We start from the raw sequence: 21,807 nt of genomic DNA on the forward strand, positions 1-21,807 counted from the left end.
CCTCTGTGTAGTTTGTGAACAGTTTTACAGAGCTTGGAATATGAGCTACGTGTCTGCACGCGTCTGAGGCTGCGGGCTCACCCTGGATGTTCGGACGAACACAGCAAGTGTGCCGCCGTGTCGGGCAAATGCGCTGGTCACCGCCAGCATGCGCCCAGTGCAAGTTCGCATCACACCCACACAACACACGCCACTATAAACTGTACAAGGCTGCCCACAGGGCACACGCCCTCAATACATAATATCTTGGCGGTGGCGTGCATGTTGGCTTTGACATGTGTGTTGCACCCTTGGTTGCACCCCGGTTGCAACCAGCCAGTACGGGCAGTGCAAGGATCCAAGCCGGGTGTAGGCATCACGACCTCCGTCGGTGAACCAATTTATATGCATGGCGTGTGCCATATGTACAAAATGATGAGTACCTGAGTCCATGTCTCCGTGAATATGAGTTTTGTCAAACCCGCCGCAAACAAACCGCCCATTATTAGTACGGCGTTAGTCCCTCGGGTAAATGTGCATATCATAGCGGGGTACACATCAACACACCAGTGTTAATCTCGTGGCATGGCATGCGAGTCTCAGTTAGTGTCGAGTGTGGCGAGGCCTATTGTAGAGTGCGTGTAGAAATTGTGCATGTGCATGCCAGCGCCGTCTATGACTTGATGAATGATGTACGTGGGGCACGGTCCGTGCAAGCGTCCGTCCAGTTAGCTTGGTGTAACAACCGGACAAATATGAATTCATTTTGCAGTCACACAGTATGTATGATACCTTTAGCTATCTCCACTGCAAACGTCCCGATGCAAACATCCCAGGGTAAGGCCAGGGTTCACGATGACGGTCCTAGTAAAGGCGGACTCGATGCAAAGCAGATCAGGCTTTGAAGTACCGTATGGGCCCTTGAGCCTTCTCCATGCGGCACACAGCGCAAGGCTCCCAATGGACCTCCCTAAGCCTGTCTTCCATGTTCACTAAAATCGCGCGACACCGGCATTGTCAGCGGTCGCCAGCAGTGCTCCCGCGCCGCCGGGACCACTCAGCAGCGTCGCCGTACCGGCCACGGGATCAACCATCAGTGCGTACGACGCGAACGGCACCAGGCCCGTGAGCACGTGTACGGCGGGGGCGGGCGCAGGGGCGGGGGGCAGTGGGTACGTGGCGGCTGTGACGGGGGCGGCGGGGCTGCGCACATTGCGTGCGAACATCACGACGTAGTGGTCGAATGCGGCTCCCTGGTAGCTGCCGGCGGCGCCGCCGGCCACTGCGCCGTTGATCAGGCTGGCGCGCGCGGGCGCGACGCCGGCGTCTGTGGCCTGTGCGTGTACGGCAGGCAGGATCATGAGGTGCGGCAGCAGGTAACAGGTAGCAGGTGAGGGGTGGGCGGGGTGGGTAGCGTGTGGGGGTGGCAGCACGGGGCGGAGGCGCGGGGCGGAGGTGCCGGGTGGTGGCATGGGCGTCGGTCGGGTGGCGGGTAGCGCAGCGGCCCATGCTGCTCTGCAGTGCGGCTGCTATGTATCTAGCTGCTCACCTGCAGCACGTGCAGATAGCGCACATCCGTTGGGCGGGTGGCGTCCTCCACCTGCACCAGCCACTGGGTGGGCTCCATCTCCGCAACCAGCGTCCTGCACGTGGAGAGCCGTCCGCAGCAGCACACGCACGCAGGTAGGCACGGGTAGAACAAGGAGGCACACTTGCTCCGCGCATTCGGAGCTGCTGCCTGTCTCCGCCCGCATTCGGCAGTCTCACTGTACGGCCAGGAACCCCTGCCCCTTCAGCACCAGCAATGCTAGCTCAAACCGCAACCCGCAGATAACCCACCGCCCTTTCCGCCAGCACGCTCGCCTAGAGTGAGCTTGCCCCAAGCAAAACGCCCGCCAGTCAAGCGCAGCCCTGCAATCGCGCCCCACCCAGCACGCACCACGTCGGCGACGGCGTGACGGTGACGTTGGCCACCGCCGCGTCGGGCAGCAAGCTGGTCAGCGTCAGCGCCTGCCCGCTGCTGGCGTTCACGGCCGTCAGCACGGCTGGCGCGCCGGTGCCGGGCCCGGTGCCGGGCTGCAGCCGCGGGCGCTGCACGGCGTTGAGATTGAAGCGCTTGAACTTGCCGGCGCGGCCGGTGGTAGCGCGGTCGTACACAACAATGAAGTCTGTGTGCGTGGGCGGGGCCCGGGGGAACGAAGGAATCTGATTTGTGATGATGATGCGGGGTGCAGCATGACGAGCACGCGCTGCGGCCGTGTACGTCTGGGCAATTGATTGCTGTTTACCATCACACACAGGCCTCAGAGCCACAGTAGTGCGCACATGTGTGCGCCTGCGACGACCGGCAGGCGGCCAGGCGACCGAGTCTCCCCCCCCCCACCGGCTCACCCATGTCCAGCCACACGATGCTGCGCACCGCCTGCAGCACGTCCACCGCCGCGTTGCCCGGCATCCAGGGCGAGGGCCGGTTGTACAGGCCGGTCATGTCGGTGGTGGCGGCCACGTAGCGCTGGCCGGGGAAGGGGCTGCGGTGGCGAGAACGAGCGTTGATGAGGGCGGGAATAAGCATGCGAGTAAGATTGGCGGGGGCATGGGCATATGCGGCCATGGCGGATAGCGTAGACAAGTATGAAAGTGGTGCGTTATGATAACAGCCGTGTGTGGGGTGCTCATCATGCATATGACTTGAGGGCGACCGCGCGCCGCGCACGCACGCACGCACCCGAGCCAGGTGCTGAGGTTGGTCTTGGGGTCGCCGGCGGAGATGAACCCCTCCGCCAGCTGCGAGCCCAGCGGCCACAAGCCCTTCTCGTCCTCCTGCATGTTGACGGGCATGGCCTGCCAGGGGGCGGGCGGGGCGGGCGGGGGAATGGCGGCATGCGGGGCAGGTGGGGCAACTTACTTGTGGCTTGTCTCCAACCCAACACAAGCAGCCACGTTTTGCAGCATGTGAACACACACACACACACACACACACACACACACACACACAGGCACGACGCGGCTACAAGACGCTCGGTATCGGTAGGTATCCGTAAGTAACTCCGTCGCGCCGTCTGGGCGGGCTTCGTTTTGTTGTTTTCTTTTCAACACACACAGGCACGCACACACGGAGACACACACACACACACACATACCAGGCTGGCGTTGGTGCAGCTATTCTGGATGGTGAGGGTGTTGTGCAGCACAGAGGACACGCCCACAATCTCGCTGGCGTCAGTGGCGTAGCCGTTCATGGAGTTGGTCAGCTACTCGCCGCGTCGGTACAGCTCAAACATGCCCGCATCCGCCAGCTGCGTGCGTGCCAGTGAGGGTGTGAGAGCTTGAACATGCCAAGCAGTGAGCAGTCAGCAAGAAGCTATACAGACCGCCCAGCAGCAGGTCACATTCAACATGTGCACAGCCGCCGCATCAAGCGCCGCCAGGGGAGGTAAGCGCCTGCGCACCCACCCCAGCACACACCTGGTGGTTGATGCCCATCCATGAGGCCTTGTAGGTGAACACGGTGGCGTCAGCGGCCCAGCGGTTGCGGCTGACCACCCGCTTAATGGCGGGGTCGAAGAAGGTGGTGGAGGGCAGCGAGGGGCGCGGGTCCTGCAGCGGACATAAGGCAGCAACAACAACCCGCAATCGTTCAGGACAGAGGGCCCCGCCGCCCTTCATAAATGCGCTCCAAAGCCAAACACACACTTGCCACAAATCTCTCCCCTGCACATCCCTTGCACACATGCACACGCACGCACGGCTGCCACACGCACGCCCCCGCGCCGCCTCACCGGGAACGCGGCGGGCTGCGCCGCCGCCTGTGTGTCCCACACCAGGTAGTGTTTGATGGCCAGCAGCGCGTCGCAGTTGCCCCATGTGCCGTACGCCAGCCGGGAGTAGAATTGCGCGGGGCCGCCCAGCACCGTGTTGTAGGTCATCCAGCGGGCGGCCGACAGTGTGTCCACAGCCTGCGATCGAGCGCACGCGTGTGTGTGTGTGTGTGTGTGTGTGTGTGTGTGTGTGTGTGTGTGTTGTGTGTGTGTGTTTGTGTATCGTGTGTGTACATGTGGTACATGTGGTACATGTGGTACCCTGCATTCCCAACGCATGCAATACACAATAATAATGCACACGAATACCGTAGATCAGGCCCTGCAGCGGGCATTGAACACTGGCGCCTATCTAGCAGCACTCTCTCCAGCAGTCCTTGCCTCCCACCTGGGAGCTCGACGCGCCGGTGCGTGCCGCCCACCAGCCCAGAGTGAGCCAGGGGTTGGCCTGGCCGGGGTCCACGTAGTGGCGCAGCAGGTCGCCGTAGTTGAATATCTGGACGAGGGGTTGCAGGGGTGGGGGGGTGCAGGGATGTGGGGCGGGGATGGGGTGCGTGCAGGTGGTTAGAAAGGGAGATGGAACGGGGCCGCCAGTTTCGACCTCAAATGAACGGAGCGGAAATTACGCCGTGTGGCCGTACCGGGCTCCGCATCAGCAGCCTCCGCACCCTTCACACGCCTACACCCTCCCGCACCCGCACAGGCCGACAGACACACACACAAACACACACAAACACACACACACAAACACACACACACGCACACACACACACACACACACACACACACACACACACACGCACACCTGTGTGTACTGCCCCATGTAGGACAGCGCCCCGCCCGCCATCTTGGCATCGGGTGCCAGGTTGTGCAGGTAGGCCTGCTGCCACCGGTCCCACCAGCTGCTGTTGAGCAGCGCTACCTGGGGTCCGGCCAGCGCGGCAGTGGCCCAGCCGGACGTGTGCAGCGCCTGTGGGCATGTGCGTGTGGGGGTAGGATGGGGACCGTGGGTTCATATGTGCCCGAGCCCAGCCAACTGGGTGGGTTGGGGTTGGGGGGAGGGTCGTGCCCGAGCCATGGCCAGTGATAGTAGCCAACGTGGGAGCGGGAGTATATACACAGAGGTACACGAAGGGAAAGGGAAAGAGAGGTAGAAAGAGAGAGGCAGAGGAAATAAGGAAGCTGCTGCGCACCTGCAGGGTCTCATGGACGTAGGCGATGGAGGTGCCGTACCTACACACGTATTTAGAAGCAGGTCGATCGGGCGTGGTGAGCCAGGCCCATGCACGCACACATATACAATCCGGCTCTCGTACACGCACATGCACACGCACACCCCTACCCACACACTCCATGCCTCCCACGCGCTCATCACAAAGCGAAACCCTACTGCTGGTCTCACAGGAAGCCCTCGGGCTCGTTGCCGCCGTGCATGCACTCGCCCAGACCGGGCGTGCTGGCGGCGACACCGGGCAGTGTGGCCGCCACCGCCGCCGGCGGCTCCATGCAGGCGAACTTCTGGTACAGCCAGGCGCCTGTGACGTCGTACACGTACGAGCGCAGCGTGTTGCCGATGTACGACTCGCCCAGCTTGGGGTCCCTGTTTGGGCCGGGGGGGAGGTGGCAGGGGGAAGCGCAGGAAGCGGAGGTGGCAGGGGGAAGCGGAGGAAAGCTTGGGAGGAGGGGAATGTGAATCCGGGACGAGAGGGAAGTGGGGGAGAGGGGGAAGCGGATCGACGCAGGGTGCGTGTGGATCAAGGCAACGTCAGCACCGTGGAGCGGTGGGTCAAAGGAACTGGGTGGGTTAATCCTTGTTATGAGCCGTTAGCAGGCCATTGCGGACCAAACACAGTCTGCTGGCAGTCTGGCACTCGCCATCTGCCCCGTGCCCCATGCCCCGTGCCCCGTGCCCCGTGCCCCCTGCCCCCTGCCCCCTGCCCCCTGCCCCCTGCCCCCTGCCCCCAGCTCCTCTCACGTACGGCACTCACTTGACGGGGTCGTCGGCGGGGTCAATGCTCAGCGCCATGTAGGCCAGGTTGCGGCCGTGGGCCGAAGCGTAGTTGTTGGCCTGGAGCGAGCGCCGCCGCGAGCAGGCAGGCCGAGCAGAGCAGAGCGAGAGGAGATCGCATCAGACGGTGGGCGGTGGTTGGGTGCGAAGGGGTAGCATGTCGTCCGGGAGGCCGGCAGGCAGGGGGCGGACCTTGTTACCACCGAGTGAGCGGCACACGACAACAAGGACTCACAATGTTGCGGAAGCCCTTGTTGGCCAGTAGGACGGGACTGTTGGTGACGCGGATGGGCTGGGGCGCCATGTACGCTGCACGCGCGCAATTGCGCATGGGGCAAACAAGTATATGTCTGCCATCCGCAAGCCGGCAAGTTCCAGCTATCCCGCCTTGCCATGCCTGCGCGATGCGCACCTGCGGCCTCCAAAGTCCCAACCGTGCCCCGACGCAATCAAGCGCTCCGCCCCAGCAGCCCCCCACCCCTATCTGCAGCAGCTAGCCCACCCCCAAACACACACACACACACACACGCGCGCGCAAACACATACACACACACCTGGCAGGTTGTCCTCGCACCACTTCATGAACACGGCCCGCACCGCCGCCTTGTCCGCGGGGCTCAGCAGCCCGGGCCACGCCTGCAGCCAATCGAACATGAGCGGCAGGCCCTCCATGAAGTGGGAGGCGCGGTTGAAGGTGGCGAAGAACTGCGGGGGCAGGGAAGGGAACGGGAAGGAGGGGGGGCAGGCGTGGGGGAGGAGTTGTGTGCTTGAGCCCGAGGATGGGGAGGACAGCAGGGATAGAGGCAGGGAAGCGGCAAGTGGATACGAAATTGGATGGTGTGAATGGGTCCAGGTTTCAGGAGTTTAGGTGTGGTAAGATGCGTCTCGCTGCAGAGGGCAAGGTTGCACACAGTGCGTGGGCGTCGGCGACCGTCAGCCCGACATCCGCGGCCGCTTCAACCAGGAGTCCAGGACTCACCGGCGACGCGAAGGGCAGGGAGGTGTTGCCCGTGGCCAGATTGGTTGCGGCGGTGTTGATGACCCACATCAGCATGTCGCGCGCACGCCGGGCGTAAGCGATATCGTTGTAGATCAGGCTCGCAAAGGCCAGGATCTCTGCACGCCAGCGGCGCGGCGGCAGGGGCTTAATCAGTGTTATGAGGGTCAGGCCCCTACCTGACGGCGGGCAGGAGCCGCACTGCCGCCCGGGCCTGCTTTGTGTGATCGGCCCTCAAGCATTAGGAGGATCAGGAGCGCCGCACGTCTCACCTCCGTAGGCCTCGGTGTGGTCACCCTCCCAGCTGTCACTGCCTGCAGCGAAGTTGGTGGCGCTCCCAGCAGTTGGCACCCATGAGACCGCCAACAATGCAAACAGCAAAGCCAGCCACGAACATGTCACGTTGTAACCACACGTGCGCGCGATCTTACTTCATGTTACAGCGAGCACCTCACCGGTGTCACGCCAGATGGCCAGGTTGGGCTTGCCGGTGCCGCCGGCAAAGCTCCAGCTCCAGGCCTGGTTGGCATGGCTCAGCGCCTGCTGCAGCGCGGGCGCAAAGCCCTGGGCGTGCATGGCGTTGGCGGAGTTGGCACGGGCGCGCAGCGCAGGCAGGTCTCCCACCGTGACAAGCAGGCGCGGGTGAGAGCACACGGGGCAGGGCACCGGGGTGTCGACCTTGTAGGTGGCGGTCAGGACGATGGGCGTGGTGGAGGCGCTGTGGGCATGCAGCAGGGGATGGGACAATGAGTCGAGGGCAGGAACATTCATTTTGTGATGTGTGTAGCCAAGGTGCCGTACGGCTGATGGTGACCGGAAGAGCACATGGCCCGACTACGCAACCCACGCACACGCATGCTTGTGCTGTCGCTTGTGCCCGCACCCGCCCACGCACCTAAACACGGTGGTGTTGTAGTTGTAGGCGTCACCCAGCTGCGGGTAGCCGCCGCCCGCCACCCAGCGGTCAAACAACTGCCCCGCAGGCGGGTCAGCGGCGGTGATGACGTGGTAAGTGTACGGGCTGTACACGCCGGATCCGGATCCACCGTTGACCGTGACGTTGACCATGGTGCTGGTGGTGCCGGTGGAGCTGCCTGTGCTGCCCCCGCCGCCGCCGGTGTAGGGGCTTGGGGCGATGACGGTGAGAGTGGCGCTGGGGGTGCTGGTGGTAGCTGCGCCCAGGTTGTCAACGGCCGTGGCGGTGAAGATATAGTGTCCGGTGGTGTTGGTGGAGAACAGGACTGCGGTTGCACGGGGCAGCAGAGGGCATGTGTGGTGTGCGTGTGCGCGTGGGGTGGGATGAGCGGAGAGGCCGCGAGGCATAGGTGAGTTCCATGCGCGACCTTGAACGCACGGACGAGCACGCACCCTGCCAGCGTAGCCAGCGTCAGCAATAGGCAGCAGCATGGTTCTACACCTAGTCCAATGCCCCGTGCAGCCTTACACACTTTTACACACGGCCAACGGTACCGATAACACTGCACTATTGCGTGCCGTGCAGCACGACCTACCGCCGTACACGGTGCTGCCGGGAAGCGGCACGCCATTGGCAAACACGGTGACGTTGACAACCCAGCCGCCGGGGTCAGAAGCGGATACGCCGATGTAGTAGCGGGCAACGGGGGCGGTGAGCGTCGTGGGTGTCAGGACGGAAGTCACGTTCACAAGCGGAGGCGTGTTGGTGGCTGCGGCGGCCAGAGAAGGGGTAGATTTGCCGGCAGAGGGGACCAGGTCGTGAGGGGCAGCGTGTCAGGAGGTGTGTGTGGAAGCTTGACGGGAGTCATCGAACAACAGGACCCGGAAGCGTAAGGTCAGAAGGGACAGGAAGGAAGGGGGAAGGGGCAAGAAGGAGGCGAGCAACCCGCACGCTCACCACGAAGGCCACGACCGCTGGAGGCATTGACACCAACACAAAGCGCATGAAGTAGTAGTAATGTGGGTATGCAGCGTCCTGCGTTGAGGTGCGGTGTAACGGCATGCGGCCTCGACATGCGGCACATTGAAAGTCTTTTTGACAGCCACTGGCCCGATCGCCGCTGGGCGCCTTTGGTGACACGGCAAACAAGAATTCTTCCGACCCTCCCGGCTGCTGCTCACCAAACGCCGCGCATAGCGCCATTCTGGTTGAGCTGGTTGCTAGTCGGGCTAGTTTGCGTAGTGTCGGGCTAGTCGGGCTACTGTGCTTCAATACTAAGTTTTTAACATCTGAGGTGTGGACCATACTTGTAGAGTGCAACAGCAATGGATTGCGGTGGCGTTGCAGGGACGGCGAGGACGGCGAGAAGGACGAGCGCAGGGCGGCAACGAAGAAACACCGGCTTGGTGCCAGCGTGGCATTTTCCTTGATAATTGTGCTTTGCCATAAAGATACAATTGTGTACGCTAATTCTGGGCTCCCAGTACTCAAGCTCAGGCACGCGCCTGACTCAGCCCGGCGTCCCGACAATTTAGGTGTGCGCCCACGCTAGAGCGGATTATGGTCCGACACCCTCCACAAGCTCCACGCTTTCCAACCGGGCCCCGCAAGTCCCCCCAGCTGCACGAGTCCGCGCCGTACTGCGAACCCCTCAATCACGTGGCTCTTCAGTTCAAGCTCCATGCACCTAACTCACACAGTGACACGCATTCATCGTTGCTCTGCACATACATGCCCCGTCCCTGTCGTTACCCTACTAGCCCTCTCAACACGCCATGGCCAAAACGATCGAGGGAGAGGGGGTGTTCCCTACTTCAAGAGTTTCCTAAACTGTCATTTCAATCAACGGCATTGCAAGATGCTTCTATGCATCCCTACCTAAGGAGCCTACCCGACTATGTATCAGTTTCTGCATGATCCCCCGCTGCATCGAACCTCTCTCTTTGCCACTCCAAAACCATGCCGTCTGCGGCCCACCTTCAGTCCCATCACCGGCTGCCCTCCGATGCTAAGCCACCATCCTCTGACGCCGCGAACCGGGGACGCCGTGAGTCCTCTTCACGACCGCTTTTCATGTGCGGTTCGTGATGAGCACCTTGGTGGCTGCTGAGGACACGGAAGCCCACGGCTCATCCGGAGTCACCATGATCCAGTCGCCGTCCTCATCCTGTTGCGCGGGGGCACGTGCACACAGACGCACACACGTGTTGATCAATCCTTTCCCCTTGTGGCTTTTTACTGCGCACACGCAGGTGCGCAGCGGATCAGAGCCTGGACACGAGCTGCCGAGACAGCCTGCACATTTACACGCGCCGCTACAACCCACGCCTGGCTGGATCGTGTTGCCTTTAGGAAACCGTGCACACACATGCTCTGCATTCCGCTCGCCCGCAACACTCACCAGGTATATGAGTTTGGAGTCGATCTCGTCCGGCAGCGTGCCCTCATACAGCGCCGCCAGCTGCACCCACAGGTCCTTGAAGGACCGCACCTTGGCCAGGTCCAACAGCTGGGGCGCCGCCGCCGCACCGCCGCCTTCTCCACCTCCTCCTGCCGCGTGGGCCTTGTGGCAGGAGAAGCCGTTGCCGCCTCCGGCGGCGGCAGCGCCCAGCCGTGACCCTGTGGAGCCCAGGCCGGAGAGCGAGGCCGACACACCGGGCACCACGCCCGCGCGAGGCGGCTGGTCCAAGTCGAAAAAGCATTCCACAACGCGCGACGTCCGCGTGTCCGAGTCCGTCTTGGGTTCCGTCGTGGTGGTGGCCGCGGCGGCCGCATTGCCGCCGCCAGCAGCGCCGTTCCCGGCGCCGCCCTCCGCGCCCGCGCCGCGTGGCCCGCTCGCACCCCTGTCGCCCCCGCCATCCTTCGAGCCGCGGCTCGCGCCGCCGCCGCCGCCCCCTAGCTTGCCCTTGTAGCTGCCCGCCGCCGGCAGTGGCTCCACCTCAGCGGTCCGCCGCGACGGTGGTGAAGGACCCGTGCCAGTGCGCCCACCACCGCCGCCGGCACCCTCCCCAACGCCGCTGCCCGGCTCCGGCTTCACGGCCACAGGGCCGCTTGTTGAACGCTGGCCGGCAGCCAGCTTGGAGGCCGGCAGCTCCGACGATGCGGGCGGTGCGCCGCCGCCGCTTCGCCGGTCCTGGCCGGTTGTGGCTGGCCGTGGCAGCTGTGGGTCTGTTCGCGCCATTTTGGCGGGCGGCGCGCCGCCGCCTGAGCCGCGGTTGCGAGAGGGAAAATCCGCCATTCGCTTCATGCCGTTAGGCGGTAGCGGCGCAGCAACGCTTGGCGACAAGCCCGGCGTGGCAGATGCGCCCTTGCCTGCGCCGCTGCCGTTGAGGGCTCGCTGCGCCGCCACCGCCGGCCCCGCGCCGCCGCCGCTGCTGTCGGTCTGAGCGCCGCCGGCAGAGCCTCGCAGGTTGGCAACTGCGTTGAGCTCCGCGGCGGGATGCCGGGCATCCTGCGTCTTATGTGAACCGCTTCCCACGCCCTCATCCTTCGCCGTAGCAGCCTTGGCCGCTTGCTGCTGCTTGACGCTCGCGCTGTTGCCGCCGGGCCCGGCCAAGCCACCGCCGGCGCCCGTTGTCCAAGTCGTTTCCCGCGCCCCTGCACACGGCGGCGGCGCATCCGCACCCCGGGACTGCGCCTCACCAGACAGCTCCTCCCCCCGCGGCAGCTGGTGCTGCGGCACTGGGTGCGCGTGCGGCGGCCCCGCGGCGTCGCTGCCCGCCGCATGATGCGCCCCGGCTGCGCCGCCGTGCGCTGCGCCGTGCGTCCCGGGGCCGTGGTGTCGGTCGGCGCTGCCGCCGTGCGATGTGGGGCCGTCGTGGTCGCTGGAGGAGGTGGCGGTGCGCTTGGCGCGCTTGATGCGGTCAGCCAGCGTCTCCACCACGTAATGCGACTGGAGGTCCAGCAGCCCAGCCGCCGCAGCTTCCGCAGCGACCGCGTCCTTGCCGGCCTGTACGGCCCGGATGCGGGGGAGGGAAATCTTACGCATCGGCAGGCGGCAACCAGGACCGGCGGCAGAGAAGCACGCAGCTGAGGAGCCGTGTCGTGTGGTGCGAAAGCAGGGGACGCCCTTGCGCCGTCAACAGAGGATCCCGCATGGCACACTCACCTTCGACTTGCCAACCTCTGACCGGGGCCGTTTCCGGTCGCCGCCTTCCGCGCCGGTGCCCGCCGCCGCGCTACTCCCGCCAGCACCTGCTACCGGGACCTTCTCTCCCTTGTCCCCCTTGTCTGCACGACTCCCTCGCTCTGCCTTTTCAGCTTTATCCGCTGGCGCCGCCGCACCAGCAGCACCCGCGCCGCGGCCCGAGCCCGAGGCATCCTTGGCGTCTGCTGGCGTGGCATCACGCGGGCGCGTTCCCTCCTTGGCGTCGCCCTCCTTTTCCCGGTCCCGGTCCTTGTCCTTGCCGGCTGCAGTGGGTTTGGACCCTGCCACCCCCGCGCCCTTCGCCTGCCCCACCCCGAGGGAGTCGCCCTTCACAGCCGCAGCCGACGTCTTCCCGGTCCCGCCTGCGCCGGCTGCTGCTTGCCCGGCCGCCTGGTCCCGGCCTGACGTTCCTGCCGCACCCGACACCGCGCCCCCAGCGGCGGTCGGCCCCCAAGCGCCCCCGCCAGATGTCCCGGGCGCTGCGCCTGCCGCTCCCGGCGTCCGGCTGCGCCCCACGCCCGCTGCCTCGCCGCCGTCCGCCGGCTCCGCAGAGGCCGAGTGGCTCCCTGGCAGCCGCGAAGACGCCTGCAACAGTTCGCAAAGACCGTCGTACGTCCGCGTTGGTATCAGGGCCATTCCCAAGCACACCCGCCCCCTCGCCCGTGAATGCCTTCATGGCAGGCCCTACATGCTTTCAACGCGCCAGCCGGCCTCTGCCCCTTACCTTCTTGGGGGGCAGCTTGCGCTCCAACGACTCCTTCCCGCCCGTGTCGCCGCCAGTCCCCAGCGCTCCCGCCCCGCCTGACATCGCAGCTGCTGCTATCGCCGCCTGCGCCGTCGACATGACGAGGCTGTTGGAGCGGCTCACTGGCGCTGCCTCCGACTTTGGCAGCGGCGTGAAGAAGTCGTCCCCGAAGTCCGCCCCCACGGTCGACGCCGCGGCCGCCTTGCCCACAGACGTCATTACTGATGGAGCCCGGACCGGCGGCAGCCGCGTCCGCGCCGCTGCAACTGCCGCCGCCGCGGCTGCCGCACCCAGCGCGGCTGAAGCCGCCACAGGCGTGGGCGCCGCAGCGGGCTGTGAAGTGGTTGTCACAGGCACTGTAATGCTTGCTGGTCCCGAGGTTGCAGCCGTGGGAGGCGGGGGCGTTGCTATTGTTGCGGGCGCTGGCGCCGCGTCTCCGGCGAGACGGGCGGCGGCGGATGGCGGCAGCACCAGCGGCGGAGACAACGCCGTGCTGCACTTCGCACTGGCCGCCGTGCTAGCCGCTGCCGGTGCTGCGTGCGCTAGTGCTGCTACAGGTGCAGGTGCAGGTGCAGGTGCTGCAGCTGATGCTAATGTTGCCGCAGGCGAAGTAAGCGGTGCTGCCGCCGCGGCTGCGGCCACTGCTGGTGCTGCTGGTGTGACGGCTGCGATCGCGCCCGGCTGCGAGGGGCCCGCGGACCCTGTTGACTTCCGGTCCTGTACGCGAAGCGAAGAGTGCGACACAAAATAAAGTTGGGCAGGAAGCAGCAATGGCCGTCAATGCATCAAACGGCGCGCGCAAGTGCCCGTACCCTGTGGCCCTTCTGCGGTCCCTGAACCGTGCCCAAACTCCTGTCAGCTGCGCACAGGGCCCTTACCTCAACATCAGCTGCTTTGCTTTCCCAGCCATTCGGCAAGGATGCACCTGGTGTTGTCGAGCGATTGGGCCCGTCAGCCTGTGCCGCAAACAGGTAACCGCCTGCATTGTTAGTGCACTTATCACACACAGGGAGCCTTACCGTCATACAGCACTGGTTTACGCTAGCCCATCCCTCAGCAAGACGCATGTCTGCCCGACAGACACCAAGCCAAATCGCGCCATGGTCTGATCTGGGGTGCCACCCGTGCAACTAGGGTTGTGCAACACCCTCGGACTGTCCCCCCACCTGGACAGGGGTTTGTGCCGCCGACGTAGCTTGACCCGATTGGGAGCCCCCTCCTAAGCTGCGCTGCGTTGTTGTGGGCTGAGCCCCGTCAACAGGAGCACCAACCCCCGAGCAGTGCGCGGGCGCTGGCGCCACCTCTGGGGGTGGGGGTGAAGCACCCGGCCCCGCAGACGGCTGCACCTGCTGCAGAGCCTGACGCTGCTCCTGCTCCTTCACGTGGTCCTGCATCCATTTCCACTTGAGGCCTTTGAAGCCTCCTGGCCCTGCGCATTCCATCTTGGTCATGCCACACAGCAGGTCCCCGCCAGCCCTGCGCGACAGTACCGGGACCAGCTCATGACTACCAAGCAACACCAAAACATTGAACTGGCCCGGTTCCGGGATAAAGTGAGCTCAACCCTGGCTGTTTCAAGCGGGTCCAAGGACACATGGCGCGCTCAGTGGGAGGGCCATCCCGCTAAACCTCGGCCCGTATAGGGCAGTAGCTAGCCCCTGCTTAACGCCTGGTCTCACATCGAGGCCTGCCGACACCGCCTGCCCCATTTGGACTGAAAACAAACCCCGAGGTCTAGCGCTGCGTCCGAGACCCGCCTGCGAGTTAATTCAATGCCCCAGGAACCCTATGGCAACCCGAACGAGCAGGTAACAGCCCGCAGGTGCCCCGCCAAACGCCCAACAGCCACGCTGAGAGAGTCCAGGACTTTTCCTCACGTCTCTGATTCTGAGGCATACACCAGTCGCACCTGCGCAGCAATGAGCTGCAGTCTTCCGCGTTCAGCCGACAGCCGCTGGGCGGGACTCCGCTTGGCGCCTCCCGGAGTCACGCCCTTTCCCCATGGGAAACGGTCTTATTAAGTTGAAGCAAGAGTTGTCTACAATCTACGGCAGTGATACAATAAGAAATGCACAAAACGTTCCGCAGCGGCCGGCTATGCGAAAACTCTTTGTTGTTATCCTTGAAGTCTTGATATTGGAGTGCTTTGTTGTTAGGGGCTTGGGGTATGCGGTGAAGAGAAAGCACTCCGGAGAACTCCCATCCCGCCTGTTCTCATTCCACGAGAGTTTCCCGCGCGTGTCACTCAAGTCCACATGATGCAACAGAGTCCTTACATACATAGCCTCAACAATAGCTAGCCGGTTTCCTTGAGCCGGCACCCATCCTGCAGCACTGAGATGATGACTAGTCGACCCAAGTAGCCGCGCTTGATCCATCCCTGTATCTTGAAAGGACTCATCGCTGCACTGTCATAAAATGGGGAAGAAGAAGAAGCAGAAGGAAATCGAGCAGTGCTTTTGCTATTATTGCGACCGCATTTTCGATGATGAGTCGGCGTTGATTGTGCACCAGAAAAACAAGCACTTCAAATGCCCAGAGTGCGTATCACGAGTTTTGGGGGGCGGGCGACGGCATCTCGGCTGCCCGAAGCGCGCACCTAAGGCCCCGCGCAGTGCATAAGGCTCTCGGACGAAGGGGCCCGTCGTGTGCGTTGCAGCGCTGGCCTGGCAGGCCAGGCCGGGCCGACGGTGGGGTCAGGGCCGGCAGGGCAGATACCTTGGTGCCGCGCGCCACAGCCACTTCCTGATAACACGTCGCGCGGCCCACTATGCGCCTGCAGATGCAACCGCAAAATGAACACCGCCCAGGGCCTGGCAACGCACGCGTTCCAGGTGCACAAACTAACCATCACTGCGTAAGTGCGGGCGCAGCGCTTGCTAGGGTGGGCTGCACCGCTGCACCGCGGTGCGGGACCGACCCCATGGACCCATCCCGACTCATAGCGCCGCGGGCGTTCATCTTTGCCGCCGTCAACTTCGGTCTCTTTGAGGGGCCCTGTGTCATGCCGCTTGCCAGCTCGCCAGCTCCCGGCCGCCAGCCGCCAACATATGGTTATGAGATGGGCGCCGTGCTCGGGCGGCACACATGCGTACTTGCAGTACCGTACGGTAGTCGACTCTTGTTGCTATCTACTTCCACAGTGTGCCCGCCGCCAAGGCCGGGAGAGATTCCATGGCTGTGGAGATCTTCGGCATGGCGGGCGTGCCGGACGACGTGCGGCCCGCCAAGCTTCAGGGTGCGTGTGGGCGTGCTGGCCGGTGCGGTGCGGGTTCAAGGCGGGGAGGCGGCACCGCGCGGCCAGCGTTGGGGCCGTGGGTGTAGCCGTCCATAAAGACGGAGTGAGGGCGGGACTGGGGCCTGTCAAGCGCGGGCACGATGTTCTGCGATGCATGGCTGCAAGGGGCGCGAGGCACGAATGAACAGGGCCCACTGGCTGATAATCGCTGCAGTGCTGCGGGGCAGCCGCGCGCTGCAGCGCCTGGGGTTGTCACAGCTCCTTGTCCAGGGCAGTGGCAGTGGCAGTAAGAGCGGGCAGCAACAGGAGCGCATAGCCGCACAGCTCCTCAACTTCGTGTGACACATGTGCTAGGCGTCTCAACCGCTGACAGCCGCTTGCTTCCCCGGCGACAATGCTCCCGCTGCCAGGTGATGGGCCTGCGCTCAAGAAGGCGCGCGCGGACGACGACGATGACGTGACGCCGCCGCCCGCGCCGCCGCCGCCGCCGGGCGGCATGCCGCCGCCGATGGGCGGCTACCACCCTGGCATGCCGCCGCCCATGGGCTACCCGCCCTACGGCGCACCACCGTGAGTGCCCGATGACGCTTTTCGGGCTTGGCTATGGGTCTGTAGGCTGCAGCATTTTTATGGGAAAGCTGGGCTGGTGCAGTGCAACTGGTGTGGCAGCACTTACCGGTTGCCTCGCACACCGCAGGCCGTATGGGTATCCGCCCTACGGGCCGCCCCCGCCGGGGTACCCGCCGCGCCCGGGCATGCCGCCTCCCTACGGCGCGCCGCCTCCCTACGGCATGCCGCCTCCCGGCTACCCGCCTCGCCCCGGGATGCCGCCCCCAGGTGATTGCTGTGTCATGCTTGTAAGGGTTGTGCTGCTTCGCCCGAGTGGTGCTTCGCCTGAAACAAAGCTACACGCATCTATGTTCGTGTGCATAGCTCCTGGAGCCCAAGGAGCACCTCCTCTGCCTGTCATACCACCACGCCACGTCCCCGTTCTTTCCGCACAGGCATGCCACCGGGTGCGCCGCCGCCGCTGGGCGGCCCGCGGCCGCCCTTCCCGCCCTACGGCATGCCGCCACCGGGCATGCCGCCTCCGGGCATGCCTCCCCCCGGAATGCCGCCACCAGGCATGCCGCCGCCAGGGGCACCAGGCGGGCCCCTCTTCCCCATCGGGCAAGCGCCACCGGGCGCGCCGCCGGCACTTTTCCCCATTGGTACGGTCTTGCTTCGGACTAAGTTGAACCCGCGCTGTCTGACGCTTCCGCGAGAGCACGGATTTCGGCCAACTGCCTGTGCAGCTATGAACTGTGGACCGTCGTTGGGCATCCTGACGCGGCAAGCGCAGTCTGAGCTGTGCAGCAACACGCACTACACCACACTGACCTGCGCGAATGCTTTGCTCCCATCGCAGGCTCTTCGGCGCAGCCGCCGGCTGCAGGGGCAGATGCAGGGGCAGGGGCCGCCGCAGCGCCCGCCGCGGCGGGATCGGTGGCGCCGGCGCCCGGCGACGGGTCGGTGGTGGTGTGGACGGATGAGGAGTGTTCCATTGAGGAGCGGCGGGCGCAGCTGCCTCGCTACGCGATCGCGGCCGGGGGGCCAGGGCGCAACGGGGCATGAGAAGATAGTGAGCAAGGATGGCTCGCAGGGGGGTGAGCAGGCGTTGGGATGGCGGTATGCAGGTCCTGCAGGACTCCTGCGGCCGATGGTGATGGACTCTTCTGGCGATGTTGCGATCTTGAGGGGCTCTCGCGGTGGTTTGGTGCAGCGTACGGTATATCCTTGACTGGTGGATCGGGAATGGCACAGACGCGGCTTTCGGGTTGTGCAGGCGCCGGTGATGGGATGTGCCGTGGTGGCAAAACCATGAGGTGTTGTCCCACTTATGACGGGTGCCTCTAGTGTCTTCTTGCGGCCGTGATGCGAGGGCGTTGGGCAAGGCACGGAAGACGGCCTCACGGCCGGTGCTGCGGTGGATGCGTGTCGTGCTGATGGCATGGCCAGGCAGAGGAAGAGTCCGGGTCATCGCAGGCAAACGCGTGTGGCCAAGCGTGTGGCGTAGTTGTGCGCTGAGACGGCGCACAGTAGCGCGACGCTTGGACCTCGTGTGTAATTGTCTGGGGTGCCCTCGCACGGCGCATGGCATGGATTACATGTCCGCGGCCTTTTCATGTTCTCCTGGTCTCAGTTTGCAGTTGTGCACACAGGCAAATGCGGGCATGCGGCGTGCCGTGCCATGATGCCGTTGCTGATGCAACTTACCCCGCCGGTTAGCAGCCCCGACCGCACTGTACATAGCTATATGAGGATTCACGGACAATCTTCCAAAATCTAAAGCCCGTTGCCATAATTAGAAGCCCAGGCACAGCTGAAACCAGAGCTGAAAGTACAAAGCTGTCGGCCGAGCGCATTCGCATTCGCGAGTCAGCACATTGTGTTTATTCAATGCTGAAACACAGCATCGCATCCTAGGCTTGACGGGCGCTGCAAGACAAGCCCCCGCTGGGGAAATGGAGCGCCAAGCGAAGCGCCCGCGCCTCGAGGTGAGGCGCAACAGTAAACAAGGAATATGCAAAGCCTGCAAGCATTTAACGTGTGTTGGCTCGCAACCATTTCACGGAATACCCTTTCCCCCGTCCTGCCGGCCCGCCGGGTCAACCGGGTAGGTCCCTTCTTCATTGGAGGGCCCTCCGCTGCCATCGGCCGCAGCCCGGCTGACTGCTGAGCTGCACGCAGAGCGCCAGAGGCGATTAGGCGCAGCACTGCCATCACATCGTGCAGGCGAAGAGCAGGAAGCTGGGGCGACACCAGCAGCGGAGCAGCAACAGGCGGAGGACCGGGCCGGCGGCACCAGCCGCGGTGCACATGCCGCTGAGCTGCCCGGCGTCAGTAGGGGCGCTACGGCCACTGGTCCGGCTGAGCAGCCTGGTACGGCGCCTCTGTTGGCTTCTTCGGACGGTGTCTCCATACTGACGTGGAATATTTGGTGAGCGAGGCACCTTGGCTGACGACCGTCGCACGCCAACGAGGCGGCAGCACATTAGGCGCCTGCGCCTGCCGTATTATATCGACCCAGCACCCGATGCGTACAGTACCATTTATGACATGCGTCCAGCCGATATGGCTTGCTGCCTGCCTCCGTAATGCCTTGTGTGCACGTGTCAGGTTTGAGGAGGGCGTGGCCTTGATGGAGCGCATGGCCGCTGTGAGCGCCACCATCGAGGCGGAGGGCTACCCAGACCTGCTGCTGTTCCAGGCAAGAGGGGGGTGGGTGGGAAAGAGTGTGGAGGTTCAGCATGAACTAGACATACACGACGTCAATTACGGTACGGAGAGGCCGACGGCCTGCGGACTGTGGTAGAGTGCTGGTCCGAGCAACCGGACTCGAACGGGAGCGGCCCGCGAGGGAGTTCGTGGCCCTTGATGCCTCCAGGCCAACCTGTTCGTGCCCCCAACCCTCGCACACACGTGTAGGAGGTGACGCCGCACATCCTGCTGATCTTCAGCCAGGCCGCCTGGTTCCGGCGCTACCGCTGCAGCCCACCCCCCCAGGATGGCGATGACGGCCCCTTCCTGGTAGGTGTGCGCAGCGGGGGGGGGGGGGATGGAGCAGGGCTGCATCATGAGTGACGCGAGCAAAGCCGCATTGCTTGGTTATAGCACTGTTACTTGCTAAAATGCTTATCGAGACTTCTTCTGAATGCAATGGGTTGCGTGCGCAGCCGTACTTCGTGCTGCTGCTGACGCGGCGGGATACCGTGGTGCTGCCGCCGCCACCCGACCGCTGGGAGTTTCAGTTGTTTGCCAACACGCAAATGGGTGAGCCACTGAGCTATTTGTTGTTGTGAGGACAGGGATAATCCCTGGCCACGGACGCGGGCAACTCTTGTGGTCTGTCAAGTTGGTGCCTGTCACCGACTCACCACAGCTGGCCCTGTGATCACTTCATGTGCCGCATTTGTGCTTGCTGCTCGCTGACCCGATATGACTACCTGATCCTGTCCTCTCACCTAAAGCACCTGCTTTCACCTTGCCAGCGCGCGGGCTGCTCTACACGCGCGCGGTGGTGCGCGGGCGGCCGCTGGTGGTGGGCACTGTGCACTTGGAGAGCCCGGCGGGGGCGGGCAGCGGCACCTCGCAGCAGAAGCGGGAGCAGCTGGCGGCGGCGCTGCAACTGGCGGAGGCGGCGGCGGGGCCGGGCGGCGACGCGCTGGTGGCAGGTGGGCGCGTGCGTGTGCGGGTGGGGTAGCGTGTCCGAAAGTGGATACGCCGAGACCCAGAACGTGGGCGTGGATCTGGTTTGGCTCGTGGCTGTACGTAGAGCAGAGGCAGACAGGCTGGCGCCACGGTGTCCGTTTCTTTTGCATGGCTTACTGTGATAGTGTGGGTTCGTTAGTGTCCTGCGAATGCACCATGCTTTCTCGTCTGCAGTGTTAAGGGGCCACAGAGTGGCAACAGAAACATGACGCGCGCTGTGTGCGTGCAGGCGACTTCAACTGGTTTGAGGATCGCATGGGCCCAATGCGCCTGCCGCCGCGCTGGGCCGATGCCTGGTTGGCGCTGAGGCCTCAGGCACCCGGGTTCACCTATGACGCGCGAGTCAACGGCATGCTCAACCCGTGAGTGGCGGCGCGCGTAACGGTTGGTGCCTTCTTGGGGTGGGGGCGCGCGTGACCTCAGGTCGCGTTGGCCGCGCCACATGGCCTTGGCCGCGCAGGGCGTATGGTATGGTATGCTGATCCACAAAAAACATTAGCTCCACACTTCAATCCAGGTTATCCTGACGGTTCGCAAAACTTGCTTGTTGGATCAGGCGCTACAACGGCAGCCGCATTGACCGGGTGGCCATCCGGCTGTGCTCGTCTGGCCCCGGCGGCAAGGGCTGGCGTCTGGGCGACACCAAGCTGCTGGGGCTGCAGGTGGGGGCGTCGGGGGCAGGGCCGATGGCAAAGTTGTGATCTTGTTCACACACCTTCCCGGCTCGCTGTGTGACTGTGTCTGCCGTGCCACCCCGTCTTTCCGGCAGGCGATCCCGGGCGTGCGGGCGGCGGCCAAAGGCAAAAAGAACACGCGGGTGAGCATCGCTACAACCATTACACAGCCAAACAAGCAAATGCACTGACGCCGTGACGCGCCGTTGAATGCGGCAACCAGTACCGTGTGAGCGCCAACACACCTTCTTGCGTGTGGCGTAGAACGGACTAAGCTCCAAATCTCTCGGTGATTGAGACCTGCTTCTGACCCGGCTGTACTGTTCGCAAACGCAGATATGGCCCAGCGACCACTTTGGGATCCTGTTGCGGCTGCTGCCGGCGCCTCATATATTTTCTGGTTCCGGCCGGATCCTGGGCGGCGGCGGCGGCGGCGGCGGCGGCAGCGCCAGGCCTATTGACAACGCTGCAACAGTGCCTTGCGACGCCAGCGGCCCGGGACCGAGTGCTGCCGCCGCCGTGCTTGCGGCGTGCGACCACCGGGTGGCGAGCACGAGTGCTGCAACTCACGTGGCAGCTGCTAATGCTACGCAAGGAAAGGGAAACGGAGGCTCGCAGCGAGATGGTGAGCAGCGCGTCACGCCCGGCGATGGGAGCATGGAGGCTCCGGGCTGCGCAGGCGCGGGAGCTAATGATGACGCATCTGGCGGTCGCGCTGGTGCACGCGTGCGGACGGAGTGCGTGGACTTGACACTCGATGACTAGCGTACCGTGCTGAGGGGGATTTCATTGTGTCTCAGGGCGCGCGGTGTGGCGTGGCCAGAGCGTGGGAGCCCGGGCTGTGCGGGGCTCTCTGCTGCTTGGATACACCCCACGACACAGATGGGTTGCACAAGAGTGAGTCACGGAGGGCCGCATTCCCCTACGCCGACGACTTTGAAACAGATACATGACGCATGTGCTCTAGATACTTGACCACGGCCGCGCTCACTGTTGAACTTCTGGTTTTGAAGTCTCACATCGTGCAGCGCATT

The 21,807-nt window shown here is 64.1% G+C and overlaps 4 protein-coding genes across 4 annotated transcripts; 2 read left to right on the forward strand and 2 right to left on the reverse strand.

Moving 5' to 3' along the window:
• Window positions 1-12: 12 nt before the first annotated feature.
• On the reverse strand, window positions 13-9,002 carry CHLRE_06g305100v5 (uncharacterized protein). The gene is made up of 23 exons (XM_043063685.1): window positions 8,900-9,002; window positions 8,676-8,753; window positions 8,314-8,487; window positions 7,698-8,043; window positions 7,258-7,520; window positions 7,075-7,116; window positions 6,785-6,921; window positions 6,360-6,510; window positions 6,041-6,114; window positions 5,786-5,865; window positions 5,200-5,397; window positions 4,991-5,030; window positions 4,603-4,767; window positions 4,186-4,293; window positions 3,759-3,935; window positions 3,445-3,576; window positions 3,250-3,275; window positions 3,120-3,192; window positions 2,705-2,820; window positions 2,371-2,507; window positions 1,919-2,147; window positions 1,529-1,622; window positions 13-1,313 (listed from the first exon to the last, which is right to left on the reverse strand). The coding sequence occupies exons 1-23, from the start codon at window positions 8,919-8,921 to the stop codon at window positions 972-974; spliced, it is 3,204 nt and encodes a 1,067-aa protein (XP_042924391.1). The 5' UTR covers window positions 8,922-9,002; the 3' UTR covers window positions 13-971.
• A 64-nt stretch (window positions 9,003-9,066) lies between these two features.
• On the reverse strand, window positions 9,067-14,762 carry CHLRE_06g305150v5 (uncharacterized protein). The gene is made up of 7 exons (XM_001691193.3): window positions 14,520-14,762; window positions 13,777-14,086; window positions 13,489-13,566; window positions 12,590-13,327; window positions 11,827-12,450; window positions 10,120-11,667; window positions 9,067-9,885 (listed from the first exon to the last, which is right to left on the reverse strand). Exons 2-7 carry the CDS (start codon window positions 14,059-14,061, stop codon window positions 9,790-9,792), a joined length of 3,369 nt encoding a protein of 1,122 aa, XP_001691245.2. The 5' UTR covers window positions 14,062-14,086; window positions 14,520-14,762; the 3' UTR covers window positions 9,067-9,789.
• Window positions 14,763-14,912: 150 nt separating this feature from the next.
• CHLRE_06g305200v5 (uncharacterized protein) lies at window positions 14,913-17,967 on the forward strand. The gene is made up of 7 exons (XM_001691338.2): window positions 14,913-15,150; window positions 15,393-15,467; window positions 15,754-15,848; window positions 16,259-16,418; window positions 16,546-16,685; window positions 16,853-17,059; window positions 17,257-17,967. Exons 1-7 carry the CDS (start codon window positions 15,029-15,031, stop codon window positions 17,460-17,462), a joined length of 1,005 nt encoding a protein of 334 aa, XP_001691390.2. The 5' UTR covers window positions 14,913-15,028; the 3' UTR covers window positions 17,463-17,967.
• Window positions 17,968-18,142: 175 nt separating this feature from the next.
• Window positions 18,143-21,754, forward strand: CHLRE_06g305250v5 (uncharacterized protein). Its single transcript, XM_043063686.1, has 10 exons — window positions 18,143-18,385; window positions 18,509-18,828; window positions 19,008-19,098; window positions 19,317-19,418; window positions 19,565-19,661; window positions 19,880-20,062; window positions 20,329-20,461; window positions 20,656-20,761; window positions 20,869-20,916; window positions 21,110-21,754. The coding sequence occupies exons 1-10, from the start codon at window positions 18,353-18,355 to the stop codon at window positions 21,536-21,538; spliced, it is 1,542 nt and encodes a 513-aa protein (XP_042924392.1). The 5' UTR covers window positions 18,143-18,352; the 3' UTR covers window positions 21,539-21,754.
• The last annotated feature ends 53 nt before the right edge of the window (window positions 21,755-21,807 follow it).

Source organism: Chlamydomonas reinhardtii, chromosome 6, assembly GCF_000002595.2.
Source record: "Chlamydomonas reinhardtii strain CC-503 cw92 mt+ chromosome 6, whole genome shotgun sequence".
Taxonomy (NCBI): domain Eukaryota; kingdom Viridiplantae; phylum Chlorophyta; class Chlorophyceae; order Chlamydomonadales; family Chlamydomonadaceae; genus Chlamydomonas; species Chlamydomonas reinhardtii.

Excerpts from the sequence above, each read along its gene's own strand:
- CHLRE_06g305150v5 (XM_001691193.3), bottom strand. The coding sequence starts at position 14,061 with ATGACCAAGATGGAATGCGCAGGGCCAGGAGGCTTCAAAGGCCTCAAG. Across the intron at positions 12,451-12,589 it reads GCAAGCTGCCCCCCAAGAAG|GCGTCTTCGCGGCTGCCAGG; the intron begins GTAAGGGGCAGA and ends GAACTGTTGCAG. Across the intron at positions 9,886-10,119 it reads ACTCCAAACTCATATACCTG|GATGAGGACGGCGACTGGAT; the intron begins GTGAGTGTTGCG and ends CCCGCGCAACAG.
- CHLRE_06g305200v5 (XM_001691338.2), top strand. The coding sequence starts at position 15,029 with ATGGGGAAGAAGAAGAAGCAGAAGGAAATCGAGCAGTGCTTTTGCTAT. Across the intron at positions 15,151-15,392 it reads AAGCACTTCAAATGCCCAGA|ATGCAACCGCAAAATGAACA; the intron begins GTGCGTATCACG and ends ATGCGCCTGCAG. Across the intron at positions 17,060-17,256 it reads GCCGGCACTTTTCCCCATTG|GCTCTTCGGCGCAGCCGCCG; the intron begins GTACGGTCTTGC and ends CTCCCATCGCAG.
- CHLRE_06g305250v5 (XM_043063686.1), top strand. The coding sequence starts at position 18,353 with ATGGAGCGCCAAGCGAAGCGCCCGCGCCTCGAG. Across the intron at positions 18,386-18,508 it reads CGAAGCGCCCGCGCCTCGAG|GTCCCTTCTTCATTGGAGGG; the intron begins GTGAGGCGCAAC and ends TCAACCGGGTAG. Across the intron at positions 18,829-19,007 it reads ATACTGACGTGGAATATTTG|GTTTGAGGAGGGCGTGGCCT; the intron begins GTGAGCGAGGCA and ends TGCACGTGTCAG.
- CHLRE_06g305100v5 (XM_043063685.1), bottom strand. The coding sequence starts at position 8,921 with ATGGCGCTATGCGCGGCGTTTG. Across the intron at positions 6,922-7,074 it reads CCACACCGAGGCCTACGGAG|AGATCCTGGCCTTTGCGAGC; the intron begins GTGAGACGTGCG and ends GCTGGCGTGCAG. Across the intron at positions 2,821-3,119 it reads GCTGCACCAACGCCAGCCTG|GCCATGCCCGTCAACATGCA; the intron begins GTATGTGTGTGT and ends GCCCCCTGGCAG.